This window comes from Pocillopora verrucosa, chromosome 3 (genome assembly GCF_036669915.1).
Source record: "Pocillopora verrucosa isolate sample1 chromosome 3, ASM3666991v2, whole genome shotgun sequence".
NCBI lineage: Eukaryota > Metazoa > Cnidaria > Anthozoa > Scleractinia > Pocilloporidae > Pocillopora > Pocillopora verrucosa.
Genome location: NC_089314.1, coordinates 2,943,936 through 2,968,392, shown reverse-complemented (window position 1 = coordinate 2,968,392; position 24,457 = coordinate 2,943,936). Strand labels below are relative to the sequence as shown.

The window sequence follows — 24,457 nt, the reverse complement described above, 5'->3', positions numbered from 1 at the left end:
AATGAATCAATAGAACAGGCAGACAGGAAGAGGACATTAATAAAAATTAGTAAATGTATCGTATGACCTCTTACTTTACAGGTGTAGACTTTATTTTAGACCGCTTTCCGGCATTTTGGCAGGAGTGACTGAATATCTTTTTAAAGTTGAGCTTACAGTATGCTATAGATTCCATTATTCAGCTTTTTATTAAATCGCAAGCCATGAAAACACGCATGGACTAGGACTAAAAAAAACACGGTTCCAATCCTTTTACACTCCATTTACCTCGCGCTTTCTTCTATGATTTGAATTTCGGTTTGTCTTTAAACTAAATGGTCTAGAATAACAACCTTTCATTCTTCTTAATTCATTCTGGCGAAGACTCCACCGCTTTGGAAAGCAACATGAACAACGACAATAAAATTTATTTATTTACTTTGGCAATTTAAATTCCTAGCAATCCCTACCCGAAAAATGGCGAAGCTAATCGAGGAAACAAACGTTCTTCAAGTTTCACTGCAAAGAGGAATTTACTAGGAGAGCATACACATACAGGAACGTTTTAAAGAAATAGTACGATGAATTACAGAGGAGCCAATTAGGTATTACGTATTACAACCAGAATAAAATTACTCGCGAAAAACAAAAAGAAAGAAAATGAATCTAAAAATGGAATAATTTTCTAAATTTGTCAGCTAAAGTATGGACGTCAACATAAGTATCCTCTCGCGTCAAAATGTTTAGCAGCTGTCTGTGTATACCATTTAAATTCATATTTGGGTAGAAAAAGAAGACGGATGGGAATACTATTCCAGATCCTTGCACCCAGTCTTGAGAAAGAATGTTTCTTATGTTTTGTTCTCGAATGTTTAAGATAGAGATTACCGGCCGCTGAGGACCTTGTATAATAATGGTGTTCTTCTGAAGAATAACTAAATAATTCTGAAGTGTCGGGTGGTGTTAGATCGTTGACAAATTATGCATAAAAGAACATATTGTCTTGAAATAGATCAGATGACGAGGAAGAATGTTTGACAAGTTGACAAAAGGCACAGCATTAAATTTAAAGGGTTTGAAAAATATTATGCGGTGAGCATGTTTTTGCAGAACGCGTTTTCCAAACTCGATCGGGCAACTTGGCCGCAGACTGCAACCCCATTGGACAAGTAAGCTTGAATAAAAGATCGATATAAGTTAAGCAATACACTGTAGTTGTGAGACAAAATTTCTCAATCTTGATAAAATGCCTTGAGACTTGCTTATCTTAGCTGAAATAAAATTCAATGTGTCGAGTCCGAGATCATTTTGAATTGAAAAGGATACAAAGGTATTTTACATATTCTTTCCTTTCCAGAGAGAGAAGGGAATTAGCGCAACAGTAAGAGATATTTATGTTCACTTCACACTTAACACTTTTTTTTTCTGAATATAACAAAGTTAGAGTTGAAATGATCAAACATATACTTCAGCTCAGAAGAACAGGATGATTTTCTGACATATTCTAAATTTTTGCCCAAACTCGGTCGGCAGAAGTCGAAATATATTTCCATCCTTTTTTTCTTGACAACTTAAAGAAATTAAAAAGGAGACTTAGAAGAGAAAGATAATTATACAGTCTTCAGAGGATGAATTTAATTACTTAATGTAGAACCATTATATTGGTATACATAAACTGCTTGCCTTTTGTTTTGTGCAAACATTTTTTATTAAAACAACGGGACGTGTTTACCATCCCAGATGACTGAAATTCAGCTTATAAAAACGTTTAGAAATGAAGGTAAATGACATTTTATCTTATATCAGGTGGTAAACGAAAAGTCGTTGAAGCGACGATAATCGTTAAATGACTACTTTCTTAAAATGGGAAGAGTAGACGTGAAAGCAGTTTGATAATTCTGGAAGGAAATATCTGAAGCTCCCATTTTTTTCAACTGAACACGATTTAAGCGCAATACAGCTTTCGTGAATTAGGAAAGACCATCTGTTGTTAAACCTCTCAAAGTTTCTGCTAAAAAAATTTTTTTGAGTCACTAAAGGACACAATTGCGGTGATGACATCCGCGTAATAAAGGTGTTCGCCAAATGCGGGTATGTTTTCAAATAAAGAAAAAAGATCGCGACTTTGGCCCAAGTGCACGTCACATAAGGTGTCCATCTAAAATTGGGTCTGCTTGAAGGAGTATTCAGGTTTTATCATAAAGTTGAGCTGGAAACGGAAGAAGATCTGCTCTGCGTTTTTATCTCTGTGCTGTGATAATTTTCACGGGTATTTTTTTTGTTTTGTTTTGTTTTTATTCCTCAACAGAGCGTATTGCTGTGTTCTTGCGTGTAAAGGACTATGGTTGACTGGAACCCCACAGAAGTAAATTGATCATCTCGCAATAGAAAAAAATACTGGAAATAAGTGGGTGCACATTCGGCTCAGTCTGTATTTCAAATATATGAATATATGAGTTATCTCTTTTGATCCCCTTGTTGCTCATCATTTGTGTTCATGAAACTGCGCCCGACCCGTACATAATACCGCTAGTTGTGTGTTTCTTTGTTCTGAAATGTTATATGTAACTTGGGGTTTATCGTTACAAGCCAGACTCAACACGAAACATAAGCAACAAGAAAAGGCTGTTGACATTCGGCGAGTCGCTTAGCCATTTTTAACATTTTATTTACATTTTCTGATTAAAATTATTGCGAAAAATGAAGCTTCAGCCTGAACTTAAGACTGCGAAGTGGATATTCGACTGTTCGTACTTACTGGCTTCTTTGCCGAGTCAACGAAGCATGGAATCCTCAACTCGTTGATGCCCGCTGTCGTGGCGGTTTAGAAATACGAGTTATCTGAACGGCAATTGCCTGTCTGAAGGAAAAAATGTAATTACTGAGGATCGAAATACGCTGATCTCCTCAGATTATACGGAGCCACATAATGGGGTGAGGATGTTAAGACCGACAATACATACAGAGTTTAAACGCTGCAAATCTAATTCAAATAAAAGCCTCAATAAACAGAAAAGGTAGAAAGCTTTGGCAGGAAATTACCTCTTGTCGGAAAGCTACGTGACTTTCTTAGGGAGTGCACTTTGCCGAAATCTTCTTAATTACACGTTTTATTCTGTAGTATTAAGAAAAGATGAAGCTTGACATCTGACAATCTTAAGTTTTTAAGTATTATTCTGACGACTGTTTTATGACCAGAATATTTTAAGACTGTTATAAATGCTTTAAAGAAGGGATAGCAATAACAATTGGAATCTGAAAGCAATTACTTAGATTAAGTTTTGTTTGCTGAGGTAATGGAATTCGAATGCCACCAGTATAATTCCACATCAGTTGTTCTATCGGAAAACGGTTAACAATGAAATGACGCTTAGCAGCAATGCCTGTTCGTCTTTTTTGGTGTACACTGGCTGTCAGGGTATCTTGTTTTCGATGTGTAATTCACAGTTCGGACTCAGCATGCCCCTTTTGTACGTTTATCACAAAAAGAAAAGACAAATATTGTGCTTCATTATAAGATGGCAAACAGCTGAGAAATAAAAGCAAGAAAATACAACGACCGAAAAACTTTTATTTGTCAAAGAGCTCAATTACTTAATACATCATACTTTGGCGCGCATCAAAAGATAAATAGTATGTTAGTTTCGCTGTCTCTCCACGTCGATGTCAATGAAGACGGAGTTGTCTCAATTTTATAATTTCTCATTTATCAGACAATTTGGCTTTTATCCTAATTTACTCTGTTATTCAAAGTAAATACTAAAAAAATTATTTTCTTAGATAATAAACGTACGGCTTTTGGGCTAATAATTGACCCTCACACGTTACAACGCTAAAGTCTTCCATGATTGCTGTCTGTATTTAAGGTGAAACGTTTATTTCTTCGACAGCGCATTATTATTCACATCAGTCGTATTTCTGAATTAATGAGATACCTCCTATAGGATCCTCCGTCTCTGATATTCTCCGCGTGATGTTATAGGGGTACGTAAGATATGGCCTATTTTGTTTTAGCTCGATTGTTGGTATCCTTAGACTGCAAAATTTGATCAGTTTGTGACGTGTTTTGTTGTTATTAGGATAAGTCTGATATGGCTAAGAACTTCTATATCAGCGGATGTAGCAGCGAGAGAGTTGCAAGAACTTGATAAATTCTTTCTTCAGTGGGTGATATTCAGCCTTAGGATACTTTTTTCCTCGCCATAGCGAGGGCTTCTTCATAGCGAAAGCATCTGAATTTATTTATAAACGGATAAAGGGAAACTTTCTCGCTTGATTCATAGTTTAATCCTATGTCCCTAAAATATGTTTTCTGTTCTATGGAGTATATAGTCGTTGATTGTCAGCACCATATAATTTGTTCGAATCAATCTCATTAGTGAGGTATTTTTTCTCTCTAGGTTTCAGCTTTGAAATAACATAGTTTTTTCTTGTGTTTTTCTACCTTAGCGAATGATGTACCGTTAAAAACGCTGACTTCGGACATTTTTACTTTTTCATGTTGCTGATGATTTGCCCGATTTCTGCTCTTTTTTTCTTAACTTTTTCTCAAAAACTCTGAGTTCCTTGCAGATTCATGTCGAAGAAAATGGAAATAAAAAACGATGGCATTGAGTTAAATGAAATTCAAAATACTGACCCTCTTTATCAAAATCGCTTCCTATTTGAAGAATCGTTATCCATCATATTACCCGTCAATACGAACACAGGCAACTTCAATATTTCGTTAAGAACACCATCCATTACTCTTTCTTCTAGACTTATTTTTCTGAAGAGCGGTGCGGGCCGAAAGAAGATGCATGAAAGATAGACCTTATCCTTTGGTTCGAAGAAAGCACCAAACTATTTGCTTGCGAAGCTGGCGGTTTTGTTTGCGCTTTAGAGCGTTGAAAATCAGAACAAAGAAAACGGGCAACAAAGCTGGTAGAAGAATATCTCTGGATGATCCCTTGTTGGTGCTCACGGCAGCGTCTCTCTTTTTGTTTGTTTATTCCGAAGTCGAACATCCAAAAGCTGCAGCTACAGATTACCCAAGTTGAAACTCGTGAACTGACAGACAAAACCTAATCGAGCGATACCAAGAATATTTCTTTTTTTCTCCTAGATGGTAAACATTTTTCATCCCCGTTAAGATCTTTTGGTTGGCTGTGGCTGGTTCAAGTGGAACTCAATGATCGCTGGTCCCAACAATAGTACCTACAGTGACACGATCCTCTACCCCTGGAAGCTGCTTACTGCGTCACGATGTATTCCGTGGCTTCTGGTGCACGTCATTGAATGTCTGACCATAGTCATCCTCAATATCATAATAATCATTGTATTTGGAAAGCAGCGCCGGCTACAGAGGAAGAGTACATACATGATTATTCATCTGGCCATAGTCGATCTCTTGGTGGGAGCAGTGAATGGGCCTCTGTGGATTAACTGGTCTGAGGGCTCTTATTGCGATATTTGGGAGTACAATAGGCCTGATATCAACTGGGTATTTATTCTAGAGAGACTAATTGGGTTTCAAGTCCATCAAGTCTCCCTTTTTAATCTCGCATGTATTTCATTAGAACGAGTACACGCAACATTTCGTCCTTTCAAGCATCGGTTTATTAAGAAAAGGGTTTATGGGGTGATCATGATAGTCACTTGGTTAGTGCCTCTAGTCGTAAACTCCATTATATCAGAGCTAGACAACTGTTCTTACAGCTATGTCAATTGCGAATTGATCTATCTTTCATATTATTTTGTCCTTCTTTTTGTCATGTTCTTTTGCTACATCTCTATCTATCTCAAAGTACGTTCTGGTTGTCGTCTTCAAAATCATGGTGCAGCCTGCCTGAGAGAAAGAAAGTTGACTCGAACATTATTTGTTGTTACCCTTGGTTCGTTAATAACGTTTCTACCGATGATGGTATTCTGGGGCTTTACACATTTTAATCCCCGGTTGCTTTACATGTTTTTCGGTCAGTCTCGATTTCATATTGAGATGTCAGTGATAACATTTGTTTTTACCAGCTCGCTAATAAATCCTATAGTCTACGCCATACGGATGCCAGAAATACGAGCAGGAATATTACAGATAATATTTCGCAAGGCTCCAAACCCTAGAAACCCAATCGATATCCCACTTGAAAATCTTTAAAAGAGTATTTTAGAAGCAAAACACATACTTTAGGAAGGAATGAACGACGAAATAATTTTCAATCGAGCTGATCTGAAGGAATTGATTACGTGGACAGAGAGGAAGAGTTAGAGTCAGGCATGCTGCATGTTCGACCTTTTAACCACACCTTTAAAAATTTATTCTACCGTAAAAGCAACTCTGTTCACAAATATATGTCAGTTGTAACAACATCTCATAGAAATATAAAAAGAAAGACCTCTTCGTTAGGGTTTAGTTTATCTGTTAAAATGAAGAGTAGAAGAAGTTTATTGAACTTAAGTTTACACCTGGGAAAACCAACAAATATCAAAAGTTTTAAAATAATCATCAGTAGAGAAGAATATAAGCTATGCATTACACTAATTTTAGCTGATTTTACAAATTAAAGAGGTCTTTGCCAATATAAAGTGGTATTCAGTGAATTTCTCGACTGTGTATTCGCTACTGAAACAGATCATGCAATTGTAATTTTAGAATATCCCATGAAAAATATGAATATAAAAGTTTATACTGTAGAATCGATTATATTTAATAACCTCACATTTTGTTAATCTCTCATTCAAAAGGTGTAATTGGCCGTACTCTTAACGTCACCTTGTGCTAAACCCATGGTCAGTGAGTAGGACCAGAATAGAACAGTCCTCGCCATTTTCAATCTTACCAGCATCCTGATAGCCGCTTAATTGTTGCGTAACAGTGTCACTCCACTTTTCTTATCTCGAAGTGTTCTGTTTAAACAATGAAGAGCTATGAAAGGTACTCTCTGACACAAATAATACAATTTCATAAGTACATGCAATAATCAAAGTACCCGCTGTTTGCAAACTGTATGCCAAAGGTAGGAGTAGACGTTTTAAAGGAAAATAGGCCTAATAGGCTTATAGCTATGGAATCCCTCAATCCGTCTGTCAAAGTTGAATCCCCTTTTGATGCATCATTCCCTTTTACCCTTGGTTTCGCAAATACGAACCTTTAAACCGTTTATCATTGCATCGTCATTGGATTTTTTTCCATTTTACCTCTGTGCATTTGTAGTTTCAGCTACACTCCAAACTATCTTCCAATACCCATGGACAAAGATTGAAAAAAGCCCAGTCGCTCTCGAAAGCCGCGAAATTCGGCCCTCCGGAAATCATACCCGTGTAACACCCCAGTTACCTAAATTAGTTAAACGACGCTATTGTGAGGTGTTGACATTTCTTACTAGTCAAAATCAACCGATCGGATGGTGTAACAGTAACAAGAAATCTTAACCCTATTTAGATCCCTTACCATAGACGACAGTCATCCCTTAATCATCGCGTTTTTCAGACTTATTACACCTAGCTTTAATTAACACCTATCATTGGGGAAGAAGTAAAGAATAGAAACGCGTCGGTTGCGTACACCTTAAAAAGGATAATTACTCTGTTTGCGATCTCCAATTTTCTTATTGACCGGCTGAGTTAAGCTTATGAAATGCTGATTCTGAGATGAAAACGTCTTGCTCGACTCTGAGCGTTATCCCTGGAAAACCATAAGGAACCCACAGACTCACCTAAAATCGTTGTTGAAGATAAGGTAGGCCATAAATATTATTTACCTAACAAATTGTTTTCAACCTTCAAATATTTCTGCAACTGATGAAGACCACGATCTCTTTTCAATGTTTAGTGGATTCACCCTAAATTCGCCTGTCATCTGTAATGAAAAATGAGAAAAACGCCAATTTTGTGCATATTAGGAAAGATAATTAATCAGCTCTCGATCTACAATTTTTCTTGTTTAATGGCTGTACGATGCAAACGCTCCGTTCGATTTTCGCTTTGGAAAATTTAAATAAAAAGTTTAACCCTTTAACTCCCAAGATCTGATTGTTAATTCTCCTCTCTAGCTGCTTCACATTTCCTTGTCAATTAGTTATGAGAACGTGGTGCTAGATCAAGATGGCAACTTCTATGTGATGAATTAGAATAGTCTCATGACCTGTTTGCTGAATGAGGTATGGATATTATAGGGAGAAGTTTCATTTTAATCACTTCTGAGAGTTAAAGGGTTAAAGAGGAAAATCAGTGGAGATTATTTAGTACAAAGCGAAAAAGGAACGTTGAAATATGAAAGTTTAAAACTTAAACCCTTATACAGACAATAGAAAATGCTCAAACATAAGAAAACATAATAGTCTATTGCCGACCTTAGTGAATGCAAATAAACATGCAGATAAAACATGCAAATAAACTTCCTAAGCAAGAAAAACATTGATAAAGAAAATAGGATAAAACTGAAACGGAATGAATTGGCGTGTACAGCTAACTCTTTGTTCCAAGTTTTAGTGCGAAGTAACAACTGATGTTCAGGGGTCGTAACCATGTTTTCTAACTCTTTGAAATGACGTCTTTAAAGGGAAAAATATTTTTCCTTAGGCCAAAATACTACGCCACTGTAACGTTGCTGCAATACATACTTAAGCCTTTTATTCGGGCAACCAACGATAAAAATGAAATATTGCACGCGTAGGACATGTGAAAGTGACGAGAAATTGCGGTTTATACAAAGAAGGGTATGAATTATAATTTTTCTGCCGAAAAGTAATTCAATTTGAGCGCGGAAGACACAGAATTTTTGACTAAAATGTTAATTTTCCATTGCAATTAAGAGCTTAAGCGCACGGAAGTTGACAAGCCAAAAAAAATTAGGAGCGGAAAGTACTTTTCTCTTTCAGGCAGGGTGAGTAAAATTCCACATATCTAAATACTCGCTGCATTTACTCTCGTCATATCTATTAAATTTGCATGTAACTTGAATTTCCATTTTTTCAGTTTTATGGAAACGGATCGAGAATTATCGATTTGTTCAAAGCTGAAAGTAGGTTGACAGCACGATGGGGTTTCAAGTATATGATGTCATATTTTGACACTCCATTTTGTAATACTTGGACCAAAGGAAATAAGTGATAACCGTTTTGAGTACAATCCATTTGTTGCGTTTCCTTGTTGATGCCTATGCCAGTAAAAATTTTGTCAGAAAACATTTCTCTACACCAACGTGCACTTATGGATTAACACTGAGAAACAAAAGAATTAAAGTGGGAAGCATGCGTGGACCGCCTAATTTTTCTGCCTTTTTCAATTAATGGACAAAAAAGGAGGAAGAAAAAGAAAGGAGACATTCAATACAGCTTGCCAAAAGAAGCAGAAGAGAAATCAAAGTGCTCTGTGAGCAAACTCGTGAATTGACACATGATTTTTTAGATTATGTTTAATGTTATCTGGTTTAGGGAATTTTGTGGTTGATTGTCATATCTAGAGTACGAGCAGTTCAGTGTTCGCTAATGTAGCAAAGAAACAAAGTAACGTTGGGATAAGAAGGCATTACAATTGAAATGATCATGCTATTACATTTGACAAGGTGGATGATGTCATGTGTTTTAAACGTCTATCATTTTTGTTTCTGGTTCAAAAGAAAAGGTTGGAAGTAAATGTGGGTGAAAAGTGAAATTTACTGTCTTTCGTTGTAAATATTAGAAAATCAAGGCAATACTGTCTTAATGAAAACATTAACGATTCCCTCTTTATCAAATGAGACAAACGGGAACGAGTTTTGACTAAGCCAAGCCTGCCACCGTCATTTTGGATCTCCGCCTGGGTAGATTTAGGTCACGTGCTAGGCAACGTATGATCAATAACAAGATAGAATTTCATTTCAGGCCTATTTATCAATTTTGTGGTGTGTAACTTTCGCATTTTAGTACGTTGTTTGTATGTTGAATCTTCAAATTGTCTTGAAACTTAAAAGAAAATTGTTCTTTAAAAATTCACTGAAAATCGGTAGCTAAAATTGTTTGTTTAGGTGTTATCTGATTTTCGTGTTAACTTGTTATTTCGTCAGTTGCCGGCATCTTTTGTTGCTTCTCACAGGAAAAACACACGCGACGAAACGTAATGATCAATTTTGTCCTCAATCTCACGCTATAACAGAAAAAGCTTTTGAACATCTGTAAACTCCGAGCGCTTCGCAGTAAGTGATATTTTCAATGAATCTTCGGATTGTTTTCAAGTTCAAGGACTGTAAATTACAATTTTATGAAAAACGAAGGTTGTTCTGTTATTTCAGTGTGAATCCTTGCATGCCTGCCAGTCGCTGGCGCCGCTTGTTGAAACTAAAACGAAAAAAAAAACTCTTTTAAGATTATCATTGGCTTCTTTTTCACCCCACCACTATTCTTAGCAACAAAGGTCGCCATTTCGTCTGTTTATTGCTCGCCAAAAACTATAAAATGCACTCAAAAGCCTAAAATCTAAAAAAAGTTTACAGGAATCGACCAATCGAGCGAGCGAGCGAATGCCATTCCCCACATCGTATCTATAACTCGCTCTTGCGCATGCGCGCAATTCACGAGTTAAAAACGCAGAACATTAACAAAATTTTAATTCAAAAGTAGGAAAACGTAGAGTTCAAATAAACGCACCGGTACCGAAAACGTTTAATTATGATAACGACAAAAAAAAGCTTTCTTAAGCGACAAAAGGTTGAAGAAAGCACATTTATTCACTGTCAGCTTTAGAGTTATAACATATGCAAATCTACTTCTTCCTTGGCCGGTTAAAATCTAAATCACTAGTAAAACAGAAATGCTTAAAGAAGCGAAAGGAATCAGCGCGGATATCTGTTTTCTCGATCCAAGTAAAGCGTGAAAGTAAATTATTGTAAATTTCTTGCACACCAATTCTGAACTATGATAATAATAATTATAACAACAATGAGAATGATAACAAAAAATGAGAATGATTGCAAGAATGATGATTATAATAATGGTATCCACAATTATGATCATGATAATCATGATAAGGAGAACAATGAAACGAGAAAAACAGAAAAAGAAAGAGAATTCCGCAAGGCATTATTTACGATTCCAATCCGATAACGTAAGCGATCTTCGCAGTAATGAACACTACTTAGGCAGTGGTGTATGAAGCGATTGGTGCGCGCATAAGACCTTTAGGAGTCTGTTTCCATTTCTCTTTTATGAACCATACATTCATTTATACAGTTGCCCCTTTTTAATCTCTCATATACTCATTTCTTTTTTCCACTAGATGTCAAACTTAGAGCTGCCAAATCGAAGCCTACCTGTTCTTTTAATCGAAGCAAGTATTTGCGTCGCACTAAACATTACAAGCATCATTGGAAACAGTCTGGTCTGTATGGCAGCATACAGAAACCCAAACATGCGATCAACCACAAATCTGTATATCATTGCCTTAGCAGTCAGCGATCTGCTCTGTGCAACAATAGAAATGCCTTTAGCATCTACAACGCTAATCATTGGAAGATGGGATTTTGGCGACGCGGTATGCCAAATGCAAGGTTTTATTGACGTGTTTTCTACTTACGCAACCCCTGCAACCCTTGGTTTGACTGCAATTAACCGATACGTGAAAATTGTAAAGACCAACCACTACAAAAAATATTTTTCGCCCCTCAGATCCAAAATTTGGTTGTGTTGTGTTTGGATTTTCCTTTTGCTTTACTTATTGACTGGTTGAGCTACAAATTTACTCAGTTTTGAATTCGTTCCTGGCTTTGAAGTATGTGCTCTCGGTTTCGCCAATATGAGAGTTCGAATCGTTCATTTCTGCATGATGTTTGGACTGTTTTTCACTGTACCGCTATGTAGTGGTATATGTTCAGCTACTACAAGGTATTATCCACTACCCATCAACATCAAGTGAACACAGCTCCATCGCTCCGTTACAGGACTAATTGTGGAGGAAGCAGTTCATTGAAGGAGATACATGTTACTCGAGTCTTGTTGTACGTGGCCACTGGATTTTTGTGTTGCTGGATACCAATGTGGGCATTCATCCGTTGGAAGCGTTTTTCTCCAGAAACCTGTCCTAGAAAAGCAGCAAATCTCGTTACTTTTTTTCTTTTTCTAAGTGCCACAATAAATCCTTTTATTTACGCTTTTACAAATTGTGGGTTCTAAACAGAATTCCGCAAACTGTTGTGCTGCCGCCATGCATCAAACCAAGTTTCCGTGGCTGATGTCGACGAAGTCAGAGAGAGGGAAGACGAAGCGAATGTGTAAGACTTGAACAATTTTGGTGTCAAGATTATTTTATTTTCATATGCACTTCAAATAGGCCGTTTTACCTCCGATTTTGAGTTAAATCATTTGGTTTTTTAGTCGTGGATACGCGAAGCGTAGAAGCGACTATTGTCATTTTAGTCAACATCCGAGCTTTGTTTGCAAGAGTGCTGTAAAAAAATTGAAACCAGCCTAGTTAGTGCTGGGACGAATTATGGCCGTCCAAAATGGCCTAGTCTACAAGTAGTCCCTCCTTTTCGACGAAATCCGCGCCGCGTGAGATCTTTGAGAGAGGCACACTTTTCAAGCGCCCCACTCATGTTAGGGCTTATTAAGGATAGAGGAGAGTTCCGGTTTAGCTTCCAGCTTTAAAATTATGTGTCATGTCATTTTTAACGCAAATAACAGTAGAGGAATATTTTGGATGTTGTCACTAAAGTTAGAACGGTAATAGATATTGCACCAATGTGGTCGATTTTTAAAACTATTCTGATAAAGAAGACGATAGACTTCGAAATACCGACTTTACAGCGTTTTGCTTCCAGAGGATTCGTTCGTTACTCGGACAATTTCTGCAACTTCTGAAAACACTTGTGATCGTTTATACTTAATCTTACTCGGCCCATGCGATTACTTATGCAGGCTTAGTCTGAAGCGATTTTTAAAGAAGATGTTACACATAATTTAATAATTTCATTTTATTTTAAACCAAAAAGGATTTTTGTTTCCAATAATTTTAGGTTTAAATCTATTGATGTACACGTAGATGATGTTTTGTTCAATTTTTGAATAGCGACTGTTGTAACAAAATCTGCAAACAGACTAAAGATTGCGAAGAGGGAAATCGACTGAGTTGGACGAGAGTGGCTTTCAGACCAGCAGAATAAAAGTTGTATTACAGTTGCTCTCACTTTGGGCATTCGGACGGCATAGATTATAGGATATATGAGCGAGTTCGTGAAAAAAGGCAAATCCATCACCAGGAGAAAGTTAAAGGATGACTGTCAGGAAAAACTCCTAAGAAATTCCAAATGAAATACTAATAAACTTATAAATATTATTGTTGGAAGAATAGCGATCCAAGAGTGACAAGAAACAATGTGCTGGTCAGTTTTCTTTCTCTATCAGGTCGGCTGCACCATGATGTTGAGGATAACGACTGAAACGAACTTTGAGGTAAATAAGAACATAGCAGACATTTCAAAATTTCTGACCTCGTAGCTATCTGGATCATGTTCTATATGACACCATTGAACGGGTGGTTTTGTATGAATTTTTGTGTCCCTAATATTGGTGATGAATGAGTTGTTCCTGAAAGTAAAGGGGTGAAATCGAGAAAAAATATTTCTCTGAGTATGACAGAGCAGAGGACAATGTAATAGGGTGCTGTCAAGTAAATTTATCTCCAGTTAGAAGAAAAAGAAAAAAGAAAGAATTGTAATAACGAGTCTATAATAAACCTGAGGAACTTTTGAAACTTAAAACATTATATTTTTAATGTCAAACCCTCTGAGAACTTGGCCTCATAGTTTCTTCCTCAATTTTGACCAGGAAAGGATAATCTCTTGATTTATACCATGTTTACAGAACTAATTTTCATTAATAATGGTAAAAGGACTAAGTGGAGTTCAATTCGGTCTGTAAGCGTGCGAGTGATTAACAAAATTGGACGAACGTTTTACCAATTATTCATAAAACATATCCGGTAAACAAAATATCGATGGGAAAAAAATCCTCCATTGTGGATATTCCTCAGTTATTTTTTCAGGATAAGTGGTTGTTGCTATAGTTATTGTTTGTAAATTTCCGGCTGAACGTGTTAAAGTATACAATATAATGGGATCTGTAAGATGCGTTCCCTTTCCACTCGAAGAAAAAAAAAGGGAAATAAAAAAAATGGGCCGTTTACTAAATGCGACGTGTCTTCGATTGGTGTTCTTGAAAATAACTGAAATATGAAAAAACAGGACATCATAATATTTACAGTTTCTTGACCAAAGTTTGGGGTTCTTCTCCTTCCACATTTTCACCTAATCTTTTACGCAAAACTCTCATCTTCGTCAGCTCCGAGTGATTGGCCGCAACAAACCCCATCCGCCTCATGCGAATACCACTCGCTTCTCCTTTGACTGCGCTGGAAATATTATCCACTAGCCTGTTTGTTTCCTTTTCCAATTCCGCTTTGGAACTTCCGCCACTTGAAAAACCAATGGGCTTGTTATCTTCTGTTTGGTCAGTAAGAACAATCTGCACGCCATCAAGACTAAGTGGTCGTTGAGTATCACTTGAAACAGCACCGAGCTCTGTTCTGTTCTTGCACTTCGTAAGATTATCCAGTTGGTGTTCAGAATTCATAACGTATGTATCCCCACAGTTATGTATAGGTTGATCAGTAAGTCATGTAAAGATACTGCTGAAGGTTTTCAAGCCCTGCCTAGTGAGCATCGAGCAGCTTATGAGTTTTGAGAAGAAACTGATGATTTGGGAGGGTTATTCAACTCAGGACAATACTCAACCAACCAATCAGAAAGCCGTATAGAATAAAAACAAACTTTTCTTAAAAATAAATTTAGCTAATTAAAAAATTCTACTAAAAAAAATGCTAAAAAAATTGAAACAAAAAAAAGGATGATAACAAAATAAGTTCATTCATTCCAAATGGCCACTCCCAGATTTCGAAGTAATAGTCGAAACAACATCTACGTACTTTCTGTTTGTTTTCTTGCCTGAATCTCGTGAAAACGAATATCATCCGGTAATGTGGAAACTACCGACAACCAAAAAAGAATTATTAGCGCATCTTCTTAAACTGACATCCGGTTAATTAAAATCTAAGCATGTAGACAGTGAAGAAAAAGGACGTAGAATTTAAAATAGTATAACAGTGTAACTGCTTTATCCTAATCTTAACATTTTTGTATTCATATCTCACTTCATTCTCTATTTTGTTATTATCCGTTGTTGATTTTAATTAAAGAAAAAACGCTGGGGAAGGAGAAGCTAAGAAAATTGAAATCAACATTGGATGATAACAAAATGAGTTAATTTATTCCAAATGGCCGCTCCCAAATTTCGTAGTAACAGTCGAAACAATATCTACGTACTTTTTGTTTGTTTTCCTGCCTGTAGATGATGAAAATGAATAACATCCGGCAATGTGTTAAATACCGACAACATGAAAAATATTATTAGCGTCTCTTCTTAACCTAACACCCGGTGAATTAAAATCTAAGTATGTAGACAGTAAAGAAAAAAGACGTAGATTGTAGAATAGAATAACAATGTAACTGTATTGTCCTAATAATTACACTTTGACATTCATATCTCACTTAACAGATGAAAAAAAACATTTATTTACCGACCTTAACTGAAAGTATCTATTTTGTCCACGAGTCGTACAGTTTGCGCAGAAAGGTGGAAAACGTTTCTGTAAGTCACTTGAAGAAAGTTTTGTGGATCGACATTGTAGAAAGACTAAGGGTGTTGTAAAATTTATAAATTTCATGATCTCATCTTGGTGGTGTATTAGTAATTCATTATCTACAACAGTATAACGAGGCATGAGAACTGTAAACCTTTATTTTTGTTTGATTAGGTAATTTGATGTAAATTGGCCGCCGTAAAGAGTTTCCATAGCTGATGTTTCGGGCGTTAGCCCTTCGTCAGAGCGAATTATTTTGTATTTTTTTTTATTGTCTTTTGGTTAGTTTGTTTAGCTTTTTCGCGTTTCCATCCCGATAATCATCAAAAACACATTCTGTTCACCTCTCCAGGAAAAAGGTAGGGATAACACTAATGATTTACTTGAAGACAATTATTCGCAAACAGTGACCGCTGACCAACACAATATACATTTCAATATGGACGACTTTAGCGTAATTACTCTCAAACACCCAGAATTAAGGAAAATTTGGTGAACCGATAGCGGGAAAACAAATTGTTTGTGCAAACATAACAGCAGTGATGTCTGGTAAAGATGGCAACGCTGATAAGGAGGTACCAAGTAGCTCAAGAAAAACTCCACTCTTGGGAGCAAGAGGTTTGTATATAAAATCAGGTTGTAAAGTTGCTTCACTTTGCAAATTGATGCGTGTAGGAGTGTTTCCCGTTCATCAAAGACGCTCCAATTGGGTGTTGTAAAACCACAGCCAAAGTAATCACAACAAACCTAAAGGAAGACATTACATGGGGCCTAAAAGAATGCAAAGAAAATCAGGGAAACTGTCTGATGGGTAGTACAAAGCAAATGGCGATTTGCGAATTTTCTGAATTAATCACGTAGCAAATTAAAGCAAAACTAAGCAATCCTAGATTACTCTCGCCTCTCCATTTAAAATTTCTCCGTAGTAGAGTTTTGTTTGTGGTGATTTCACTTTACATTGCAAAATGCATACATGTACATGTATACAAAAATCATCAGCTCCCCTTATGTTACATTTTTTTCAGCATTGTTATCAAGGCAACTCAATAATACATCCCCAAGGTAGGGCTAATTGGATATTGCGGTAAAATGTAATTTATCATGCAATAATTAACTCAATAGGGATTGTTCACTGCTATATATAAAAACATGTATGCAAGAATACTCAATCACTTTTTAGTACAACTAAAGTGATCCAGCTGTTTTGGGGTTATAATTAATAATACCAGTAATATAATAATGATGATAATAATAATAATAATAATAATAATAATAATAATAATAATAATAATAATAATAATATTTATAATACTTTATTGTTTTACAGCCCTGGTAGACTACCATCGCTCAGACCAGCTAGAGATTTGACCCTTGGAGCTACACCTAAACTCTCTTTCAGTTCAACGCCAAAGGTGAATCTCAGTTATTTTGAAATAAATATTTAAATGGCAGTCTTGTCTACCAGTAATTAGGTTGAAAATGCAAATTCAAAATTGCTTGAAGAATAAACTAATAATCATTATGTAAGAGATGTGGAGATTTATGTTTTCTTGGCTTATTTTCTCCATACATTTGTTAGTATAAGTTTCCAAGTACATATCCTTGACTCATAGCAGCATTATCCTTTTGTTTTTATTACTGTGCATATTAAAATTTTGAGTGAGTGTATCCTATTCTGCACTGAGATTGGGACTATATTTTTGCATAGAAAAAAATCTGCATTTGTTTTGGAAATCATAAAATGACAGGTTGTCAACATTAGAAGAGTTGTTTTTCATGTGTAACCGCTGTTATTGCAAGTGTATTTCCCTTAAAAAAGGCTGTAAAATTCAGTGCTAGGGATATCTAAATAAGCAAATTTATCTAAAAATAATGAAACTTTGTTGTTGTTGTTTAATATGGCTTTCATTTAAAATTTCAGAGGACATTCACTCCAAATATACCCACCAGGAGGATTAAACAGGAGTAAGACACTAAAATTATAAATGTTAAGATGATTGATTAGAGTTTAATTTGGACTGATCATAAATGTAGACTGTCTTATGCAAAATTAAACAGTCTGACTTGTTAACTGAGGAATGTGATTACAGAGAAATACTTTCACTAGCACGTACAATAAAATAGTTGTTTTGTTTTCTTTGAAGCCAGGAAGTATGAGCTAAGCATACATGTACAGTAGTTGGCTGAGGGCACAAGGCAAAGATATCTTTTTACCAAGCTTGCAGGCCATGTTATGAGTTAATCCATTGAATGTCTGGTTTTACGTTTTCCTAAATAATTTAAATTTAAATGTTAATGAAACACAGAGCAAGAGAATGTGCAAATGACACACACTGCCTAGTTAAAGCATGACATATAAAGTATCCATTGAGAGCTTAAACTGAACAGTTGATATTACCAACTCAGACTGATCAGATGGTTATATGAGCATCTCTAACTTGCCTTGTCTAGCCAAGCAAACACAACCAAAAATGTTCAAACCTCAATGAAACTATTTTTTTCTGGCTGCTTAATTCACTGTCCTTTCTCTATTGTTCCCATTTAGACCAAAAGAGGAATCTGCCAAATCACCAGGGGTAAGGTTAAAGAAAGCTGTTGCTATAGGTAGTTTGGAGCAAGTTCTTAATTTTTATTTAGTTTAGTTTTAATTGCTGTAAACCTTGAAATATTGTAAGTTCCGGTTTTTTGTAGCATGTGATGAAAAAAAATTATTTAAATTACAAAATTGTTTGAGGTGCATAGCTTAAGATAAACAAGGGAGATCTTTTAAATGTTTGCTTTTTTTGTTAGAGGTCAGAAGAGAGAAGACGACAAGATGGAGGAAGGGGAAGAGGCCGTGGGGAGGGTAGAGGACGAGGCAGAGGGCATCGAGGCAAACCAAACATTATCCAGGCATCTTCAGTTTTTTCAATGGGAGTGGGCCCTGTTGAGAAACAGAGAATTGGTGAGCTGGAAAGCTTACTTGATTAAGTGAGACCTTTGGGATGATTATGTTACAGTATATTTTTCTACATGTACATGTCAATGGAAATCAATATTTGTGGTAAATTGTAATTTCTACGGTGCTATTTTGATTTATATTTTGAATCAAGGGCAAGGAAGTTCTATTCCAGATTATGGAGCATCTGGAACAAGGGACAGTCATCCTGGTGTGAAAATTAAGAAAGAAGGGTACAACATGTAAGTTGTTTTTCTTCTAGGTATTAAACCAAAGAAGGGTATATTAAACCTTGTGTCTTATCTGTAGTGGCCAAAGCAAATTTGTATTTTTATTATGCCATGTCTCATTTATGCAATACATCTGGCCTTGGTTGTTCGGCATCATCTGTTATGCCCTATACATTCACAATTAGGCCCCTGGAGCAAGTAACCACTACATCATTCTCAAAGAAATGATTTTATTATGTACATGGTGCTACTACTTATCCCAAAAGGTGGAAGGTATAGCTCAAGCCAGAAACTCTGTGCGGGTGGAGCAAAGTCGTTTGTCTAAAGTAGCTCATTACATGAACATATGTCTCACTTGGATTTTTCAAGGTACCATCTCTTTAAACAAGAGAGTGTCATGTAAACACAAAATTAATGTTGCAGGGGTAATGATGATGAAGAAGAATCAAGAAGGGTTCTCAAGATGCTAGAAACAAGTGTAAGACTCAGAATGATATCATTTCATGACCACTATTTACCAACTTGATCATGTAGTTTTAATATTTGTGTACAATTTCCTAGTAATATTATAACTGTAACAGTCAGTTGAAAGTGATTTGACCTATAATGAAGCTGACTTGCAAAGCAACATGTGATCTCAGTGATCATGATTACACAATATTATAACAATATGGATGCATGTAAATGTTGATTCAGGGCTATTAGCCTAACCTTACTGCAAAGTGTTTTAACAGCACAATAGATCCAAAAGGGATATTTAGTTTTAAAAGAGTATCTGATTGGTTTGGAGGGTGGCACAAATTTTTAAATCAATCATGAAGGGAAGTGAAGCAAAACAGTCCTAGGTTACCTTCCAAACTCAGTTGGAAATTGCTCTGACTTTATCATGCAGACAGTTCACCAGTGAGCCTGGTCTTGAGGTGTGTGAGCCAGTTTTTCTGACCTGGGTCAAAACATAGTTTTACAGAACATGGGCACACATACATGACGATTTTTGGCAAAAATCTGATTGTGTGAAATCATTTGACATTGTACAATGTAGTAGACGTTGAAAGATACCCATAGGTCTGATCAGTTACATGCATTCACTCATGACTATTTTTTGATTAATGGTAATTAGGGCGATATCAATGATGATATGGACAGTGAATCTGGCATCATGCCCGTACAGTTGCCACTGTCCTTTCATGCAGTGAGGATGAATGAAAAGCAAGCTGAGTCTGCCACAATGCAGGATGACATGAAAGGTGCAGTATATACATTTGTTTATTTGCAACTTGGCTCTGCCTGTGGTTAAGTTCACAGCAATTACTATTGGGTGACGTGAAGCATGCTATGATTCGGCATTCATAGAATAAGGAAGACTATATTGAATGTTCGCTTACCGTGGAGTTTCTGTGGTCAGTGGTTAGAGCGCGGAATCCGAAGGTCAGAGGTTCGATTCCTCATGGGGACTCAGAATTTTTTCTTTGTCTGGCACGCTCGTGACAAGACGGGAAAAAATCTTTCTCTAGTTTTTATATGTATTCACACAATGCCTGGGATATTACTGATCATAGCAGTATGCAGGATGCTTGTCTCATATGAACCTATTTCCCAGCCTATTTTCAGCTTTCAGGTGTTTGCATTTTGTTTTCTTTAATGGAAAAATTCAAAAGAATTATGTCATTGACGTCGGCTGAAGCATTTTATTTTCAGTTTCCATTAACCCACCCATTTATTTTCGCGCGACTCTATTTGTTACTTTATGTCACTTGGTATTAAATCGCCGGATAGTTATCACGTAATAACCCTCGTTTACGTCGATATTTGTCCTCATAAATAAACAAAGCCAGCGCGAAAAAAACGAACTCAGGAGTTCACTTTTTTATATTTTTCAATGCTGCTCCGGAAAGCACAAAAAAGTCAACAAATTTACTGTCAACTCTCGATACGAAAAGTAATGGTGGAATTTTACATTTACCCTGAAAGCTTCGCTTCTCGGCCAAATATTAATTTTTCAGACAATATCTCGACCGCGGAAATTATCAGCCGACATACCAGCCGTTTGAAGGGATTTATTTACTAAATATTCTTTTGCAAATTAGTGAAAAGTGAGCTCATGGATGTGGACAGTGTTGATTCAGGAAAAGCCCCTCCTTTGGAAACAATGAAGAAACCAGTCAAACAAGTAGCAGTGAAGAAAGAAACACAGGATGAAGCGAATCTTTCCAGTCTCTTGTCAGCAACATCGATGGTACGGATGAAACTGATAAAAGGATAATTTTAGATTACTTCCCTGACCACAAGCAAGCACTTTAATTTACTAAAGTCCCTCTGTTATTTTAGTAATTTCGTTTAGTGTATTTCTACATGTAAATGATATCTCCATGCAGTATTTGTACTTGCATTTCGCTCTATTTCTTTTTCACATTTTACTGTAGGCACACACACTGTATATATTTTTATCAGTTGTATTATACAAGACAGTAACCAGGATGATCAAAATGTCTTTTTTTCAGGGAGAGCATAAGTTACTATTTTTTCAATTTCCTGATGTGATGCCCATCAGACCACCCCCCAATAACCAAGATGAGCCTATGACTACAGAGGGAACATCCAGTGAACAAGCAGCTACATCAGAAAAGGTTGGATTTTACTTTGAATGTGGTGTGGCTGATCATACTAAGTGATCCTTAGATTTAGGGACGAGTTTTACCGCAAGGTTTTTCCAATTGTAAAGTTGATCCTTGTGAAACAGTATCGGCTTGGCATACGATGAAATTTGGAAAAGTATATTTAACGTTCTTTGGGTAACTCTCAAAGCTTTACTCAGCCACGGTTACTGTTTATCGTTTAACTTATATATACCAAGATTCATCGCATTCTCTAGAAAAATATTTATAAGAACTCGGTCATGTTACATGTTCTCACAGTTTTGTCCAGAACTTGGATAACAATGTAGTTATTGCTTTCTTGCCATAAACATTTGAAATATCTCGGTCATTCAACATTTCCAGACGAGTTTCGCAGAACGCAATATAACTAATCTGAGTGACTTCTTTCCCGCTTAAAACTCTTGAAAGAACTCTGGGATGTAGCATTTGCAGACACATTTGTCAGAGGGCGTGGCTAGACTAGAACTTAACCTCATCTGCTGAAAGCAGCTATTTAGATCAACTGGCTAGAATCAAACGATGCGGCTTTATACTAAACTGGTTGTCAAAATTGATAAAATTACTCAGCAAATAACCTTATAATCAACGGAATTAACCTTGAACTATAAATTAAATTTCCTCAATGGATAATAATTATTGTAATGTGATTTTGATGTTCATGTATATAATATTTTCTTACTTTGAAGTCTAAAGAACCTCAAAGGCTGTCACTCAATAATGCATCCGAGGGTTATATTGGTAAACTTCAGCTGTTGAGATCTGGCAAAGCCAGGTATGAAGAAAGAAAATGTACCATTTCGTTTCTGTATCATTTATGCCTTTCATATACACCATTCATCTCCTAAATCTTTTGCGCACCGTCATTGAGGAAAAGTAAGCGGGCGCCGGTGACATGCCTATACAAAGTTATGGTCGAACAATATCACTCCTAAAAAGAGTCTCTTGTGGCCAAGCTTGGAAGCATCAGCAGACATATGACCAACCTTCCAACCCCTCCTTTTAAGAAAACAAAGCAAACTCAACAGAACTAAAGAAATTGAGTCTAGAGATATGATAAGTTGGTAAGGTTAAATCAATTAAACATGATGAGCTGGGAAAGCTGATCAAAGTAGTGTAACGGATAAATGAGAGAAATATAAACATCCCTGGTGTGCACTGCCTGCATGGGAGCTGTAACTGTAACGCAACAAATGTTTAAAAGAATCGAAAAACATTCAACAGTAAAAATTTGCCGTTGTAGATTGCTTTTGGGGGATGTGGCTCTCGATGTAACCATGGGAACACCATGTGGATTTTTACAGGTATGCTCTTTACTTTCTCTACTAAACAAACTTTGCATATTGTGACGTTTAAGTGCATGTAGTGTTTTGGAGAAAAATACACAGGAGTGAAACCACCTTAGAATTAAATTAGAGTGATCACAAAAGACCTCTTGTTAAATCGTTATATGAGACTTTGTCGTGAAGTATAGAAACAGGTTTTACAGGTCAAGTACCTATGGGGATATTATTTGTAAGGAGAGGTGAACCCCTATAGAGATTGGTCAACATTCTAAGGGCTCCATATCAATTTCCATCACAAAAGAAAGATCAAAAACAGACCAAAAGAAGAAAGAAACCAACAAACCCATGATTTATCAACCAAACAAATCTGACTGTATTTTTTACTTAGGACGTTGTCGCTGTTCACACGGAAGACGACAGGTCAGAGATGGTGTGTCTAGGACATACAAATCATCGCCTGATATGCACTCCAGACTTTGAGCATCTTTTGTCAGCATCCTGACTGTGCCCCATGGGCAATGAGAATGTCTACCCAAGTGTTAAGTTTCCTGTCGGCGATGGATTTATTATATCCACCATCGGATAGAAGAAAAGACGTTTTTTCTCCTGATGGGGAGAATTTTTGTGAAATTAGACGTCTTTTTGAACCACTCTCTTATGGGAAATGGCTCTGGTCTTGCTCCGGCCCACCCAATACGCCCACGTATCTTAAAATACATTGTACCAATTCAATAGTAAAGAAAAAAGGCGACAACCGCAGCAACAACAACAGCGGATTAAAAGAATAAAGAAAGGATAATTGTGGTTTATGAATTGTCTTTTTATATTATAAGTGGAGTGCTCTTAACGGGATTTACCAATACAATCCAATCACTTGGCAAAAAATAACTCGACGTAAGTTTTTTTTTTTTCCGAATAGTTTTTGTCTAAGCTGCTCATTATATGTCTTCTATGTTCCTCCTCTATAGTTTCAAGACTCGTCATTTGATACGCAAAGTGAGAGGAATGCAACATTACACGAACAAACAGGAAGTGTTTTGGGCCATTTTCATGCTTAACTTGACAGCTTTTTAATCTTCTTTAGAAATACCATTAAAACTGCAACAGCCATTTTCGGTCTCCTCAAAAGAGCGCTAATTTCTGTGAAGTGATTGTGTTCAAACCTCTTTTTATAGCTTTAAGGGGACTTAATCAGTGATACAGAGATCGCAGAGGAAGTGAGTCAAATATATCTCGTACGTGTACGTGTTCGTGATGTTACGCAATTTCCTTTTGTTTGCATTTGTGCAAAATATCACCAGACTTTCATTAATGACAACAATTAATCGGCGTGATACGATGTTGTGCCCTCGAGGCATGAAACAATGAGCCAGGTGCTACATTAATATTATGTTTTTCGTGCTGTTGTCTGTGACTCAGCAGCCAGTCTGTATCTCCTGTTTCAGTGGATTTTTCTAACGCAAACTTGATCATCTCTAGTATTTGGGGGCATACGTGACCGGAATTGAAAAAATCGATACGTAAACCCAAAACAGAAAGGTACAAGACGGAAACAAATTGGCCTGTGCCAAGTTCGCACTGGAAATGAGCGAGAAGAAAATTGGAAGTGCCGCAAGTAAGACGGCAGGGTCAGGCAGCGAAAAAAAAAAAAACCGTTTCCTTGCCAACGGCATATTTTTCGCCCACCCTCTTGATCGCTCGCTCCCACTGGTCGAGGGTCTGGAA

General features: G+C 36.6%; 2 protein-coding genes and 1 pseudogene across 2 annotated transcripts; all 3 read left to right on the top strand.

Moving 5' to 3' along the window:
* Positions 1-5,149: 5,149 nt before the first annotated feature.
* Positions 5,150-6,417, top strand: LOC131799395 (substance-K receptor-like). The gene has a single exon (XM_059117118.2). It carries the CDS (start codon positions 5,150-5,152, stop codon positions 6,110-6,112), a length of 963 nt encoding a protein of 320 aa, XP_058973101.2. The 3' UTR covers positions 6,113-6,417.
* A 4,791-nt stretch (positions 6,418-11,208) lies between these two features.
* LOC131799392 (histamine H2 receptor-like) lies at positions 11,209-12,203 on the top strand (annotated as a pseudogene).
* A 3,853-nt stretch (positions 12,204-16,056) lies between these two features.
* LOC131799409 (DNA-directed RNA polymerase III subunit RPC4-like) lies at positions 16,057-23,672 on the top strand. The gene is made up of 14 exons (XM_059117135.2): positions 16,057-16,242; positions 16,650-16,686; positions 16,952-17,036; positions 17,546-17,589; positions 18,170-18,200; positions 18,415-18,568; positions 18,717-18,804; positions 19,216-19,270; positions 19,913-20,039; positions 20,880-21,028; positions 21,294-21,419; positions 22,136-22,221; positions 22,690-22,750; positions 23,121-23,672. The coding sequence occupies exons 1-14, from the start codon at positions 16,167-16,169 to the stop codon at positions 23,232-23,234; spliced, it is 1,233 nt and encodes a 410-aa protein (XP_058973118.2). The 5' UTR covers positions 16,057-16,166; the 3' UTR covers positions 23,235-23,672.
* Positions 23,673-24,457: the final 785 nt, after the last annotated feature.

Coding starts and splice junctions, on each gene's coding strand:
- LOC131799395 (XM_059117118.2), top strand. CDS start 5,150: ATGATCGCTGGTCCCAACAATAGTACCTACAGTGACACGATCCTCTAC.
- LOC131799409 (XM_059117135.2), top strand. CDS start 16,167: ATGTCTGGTAAAGATGGCAACGCTGATAAGGAGGTACCAAGTAGCTCA. Junction 20,040..20,879: donor AATGCAGGATGACATGAAAG/GTGCAGTATATA, acceptor TTTGCAAATTAG/TGAAAAGTGAGCTCATGGAT. Junction 21,420..22,135: donor AAGCAGCTACATCAGAAAAG/GTTGGATTTTAC, acceptor CTTACTTTGAAG/TCTAAAGAACCTCAAAGGCT.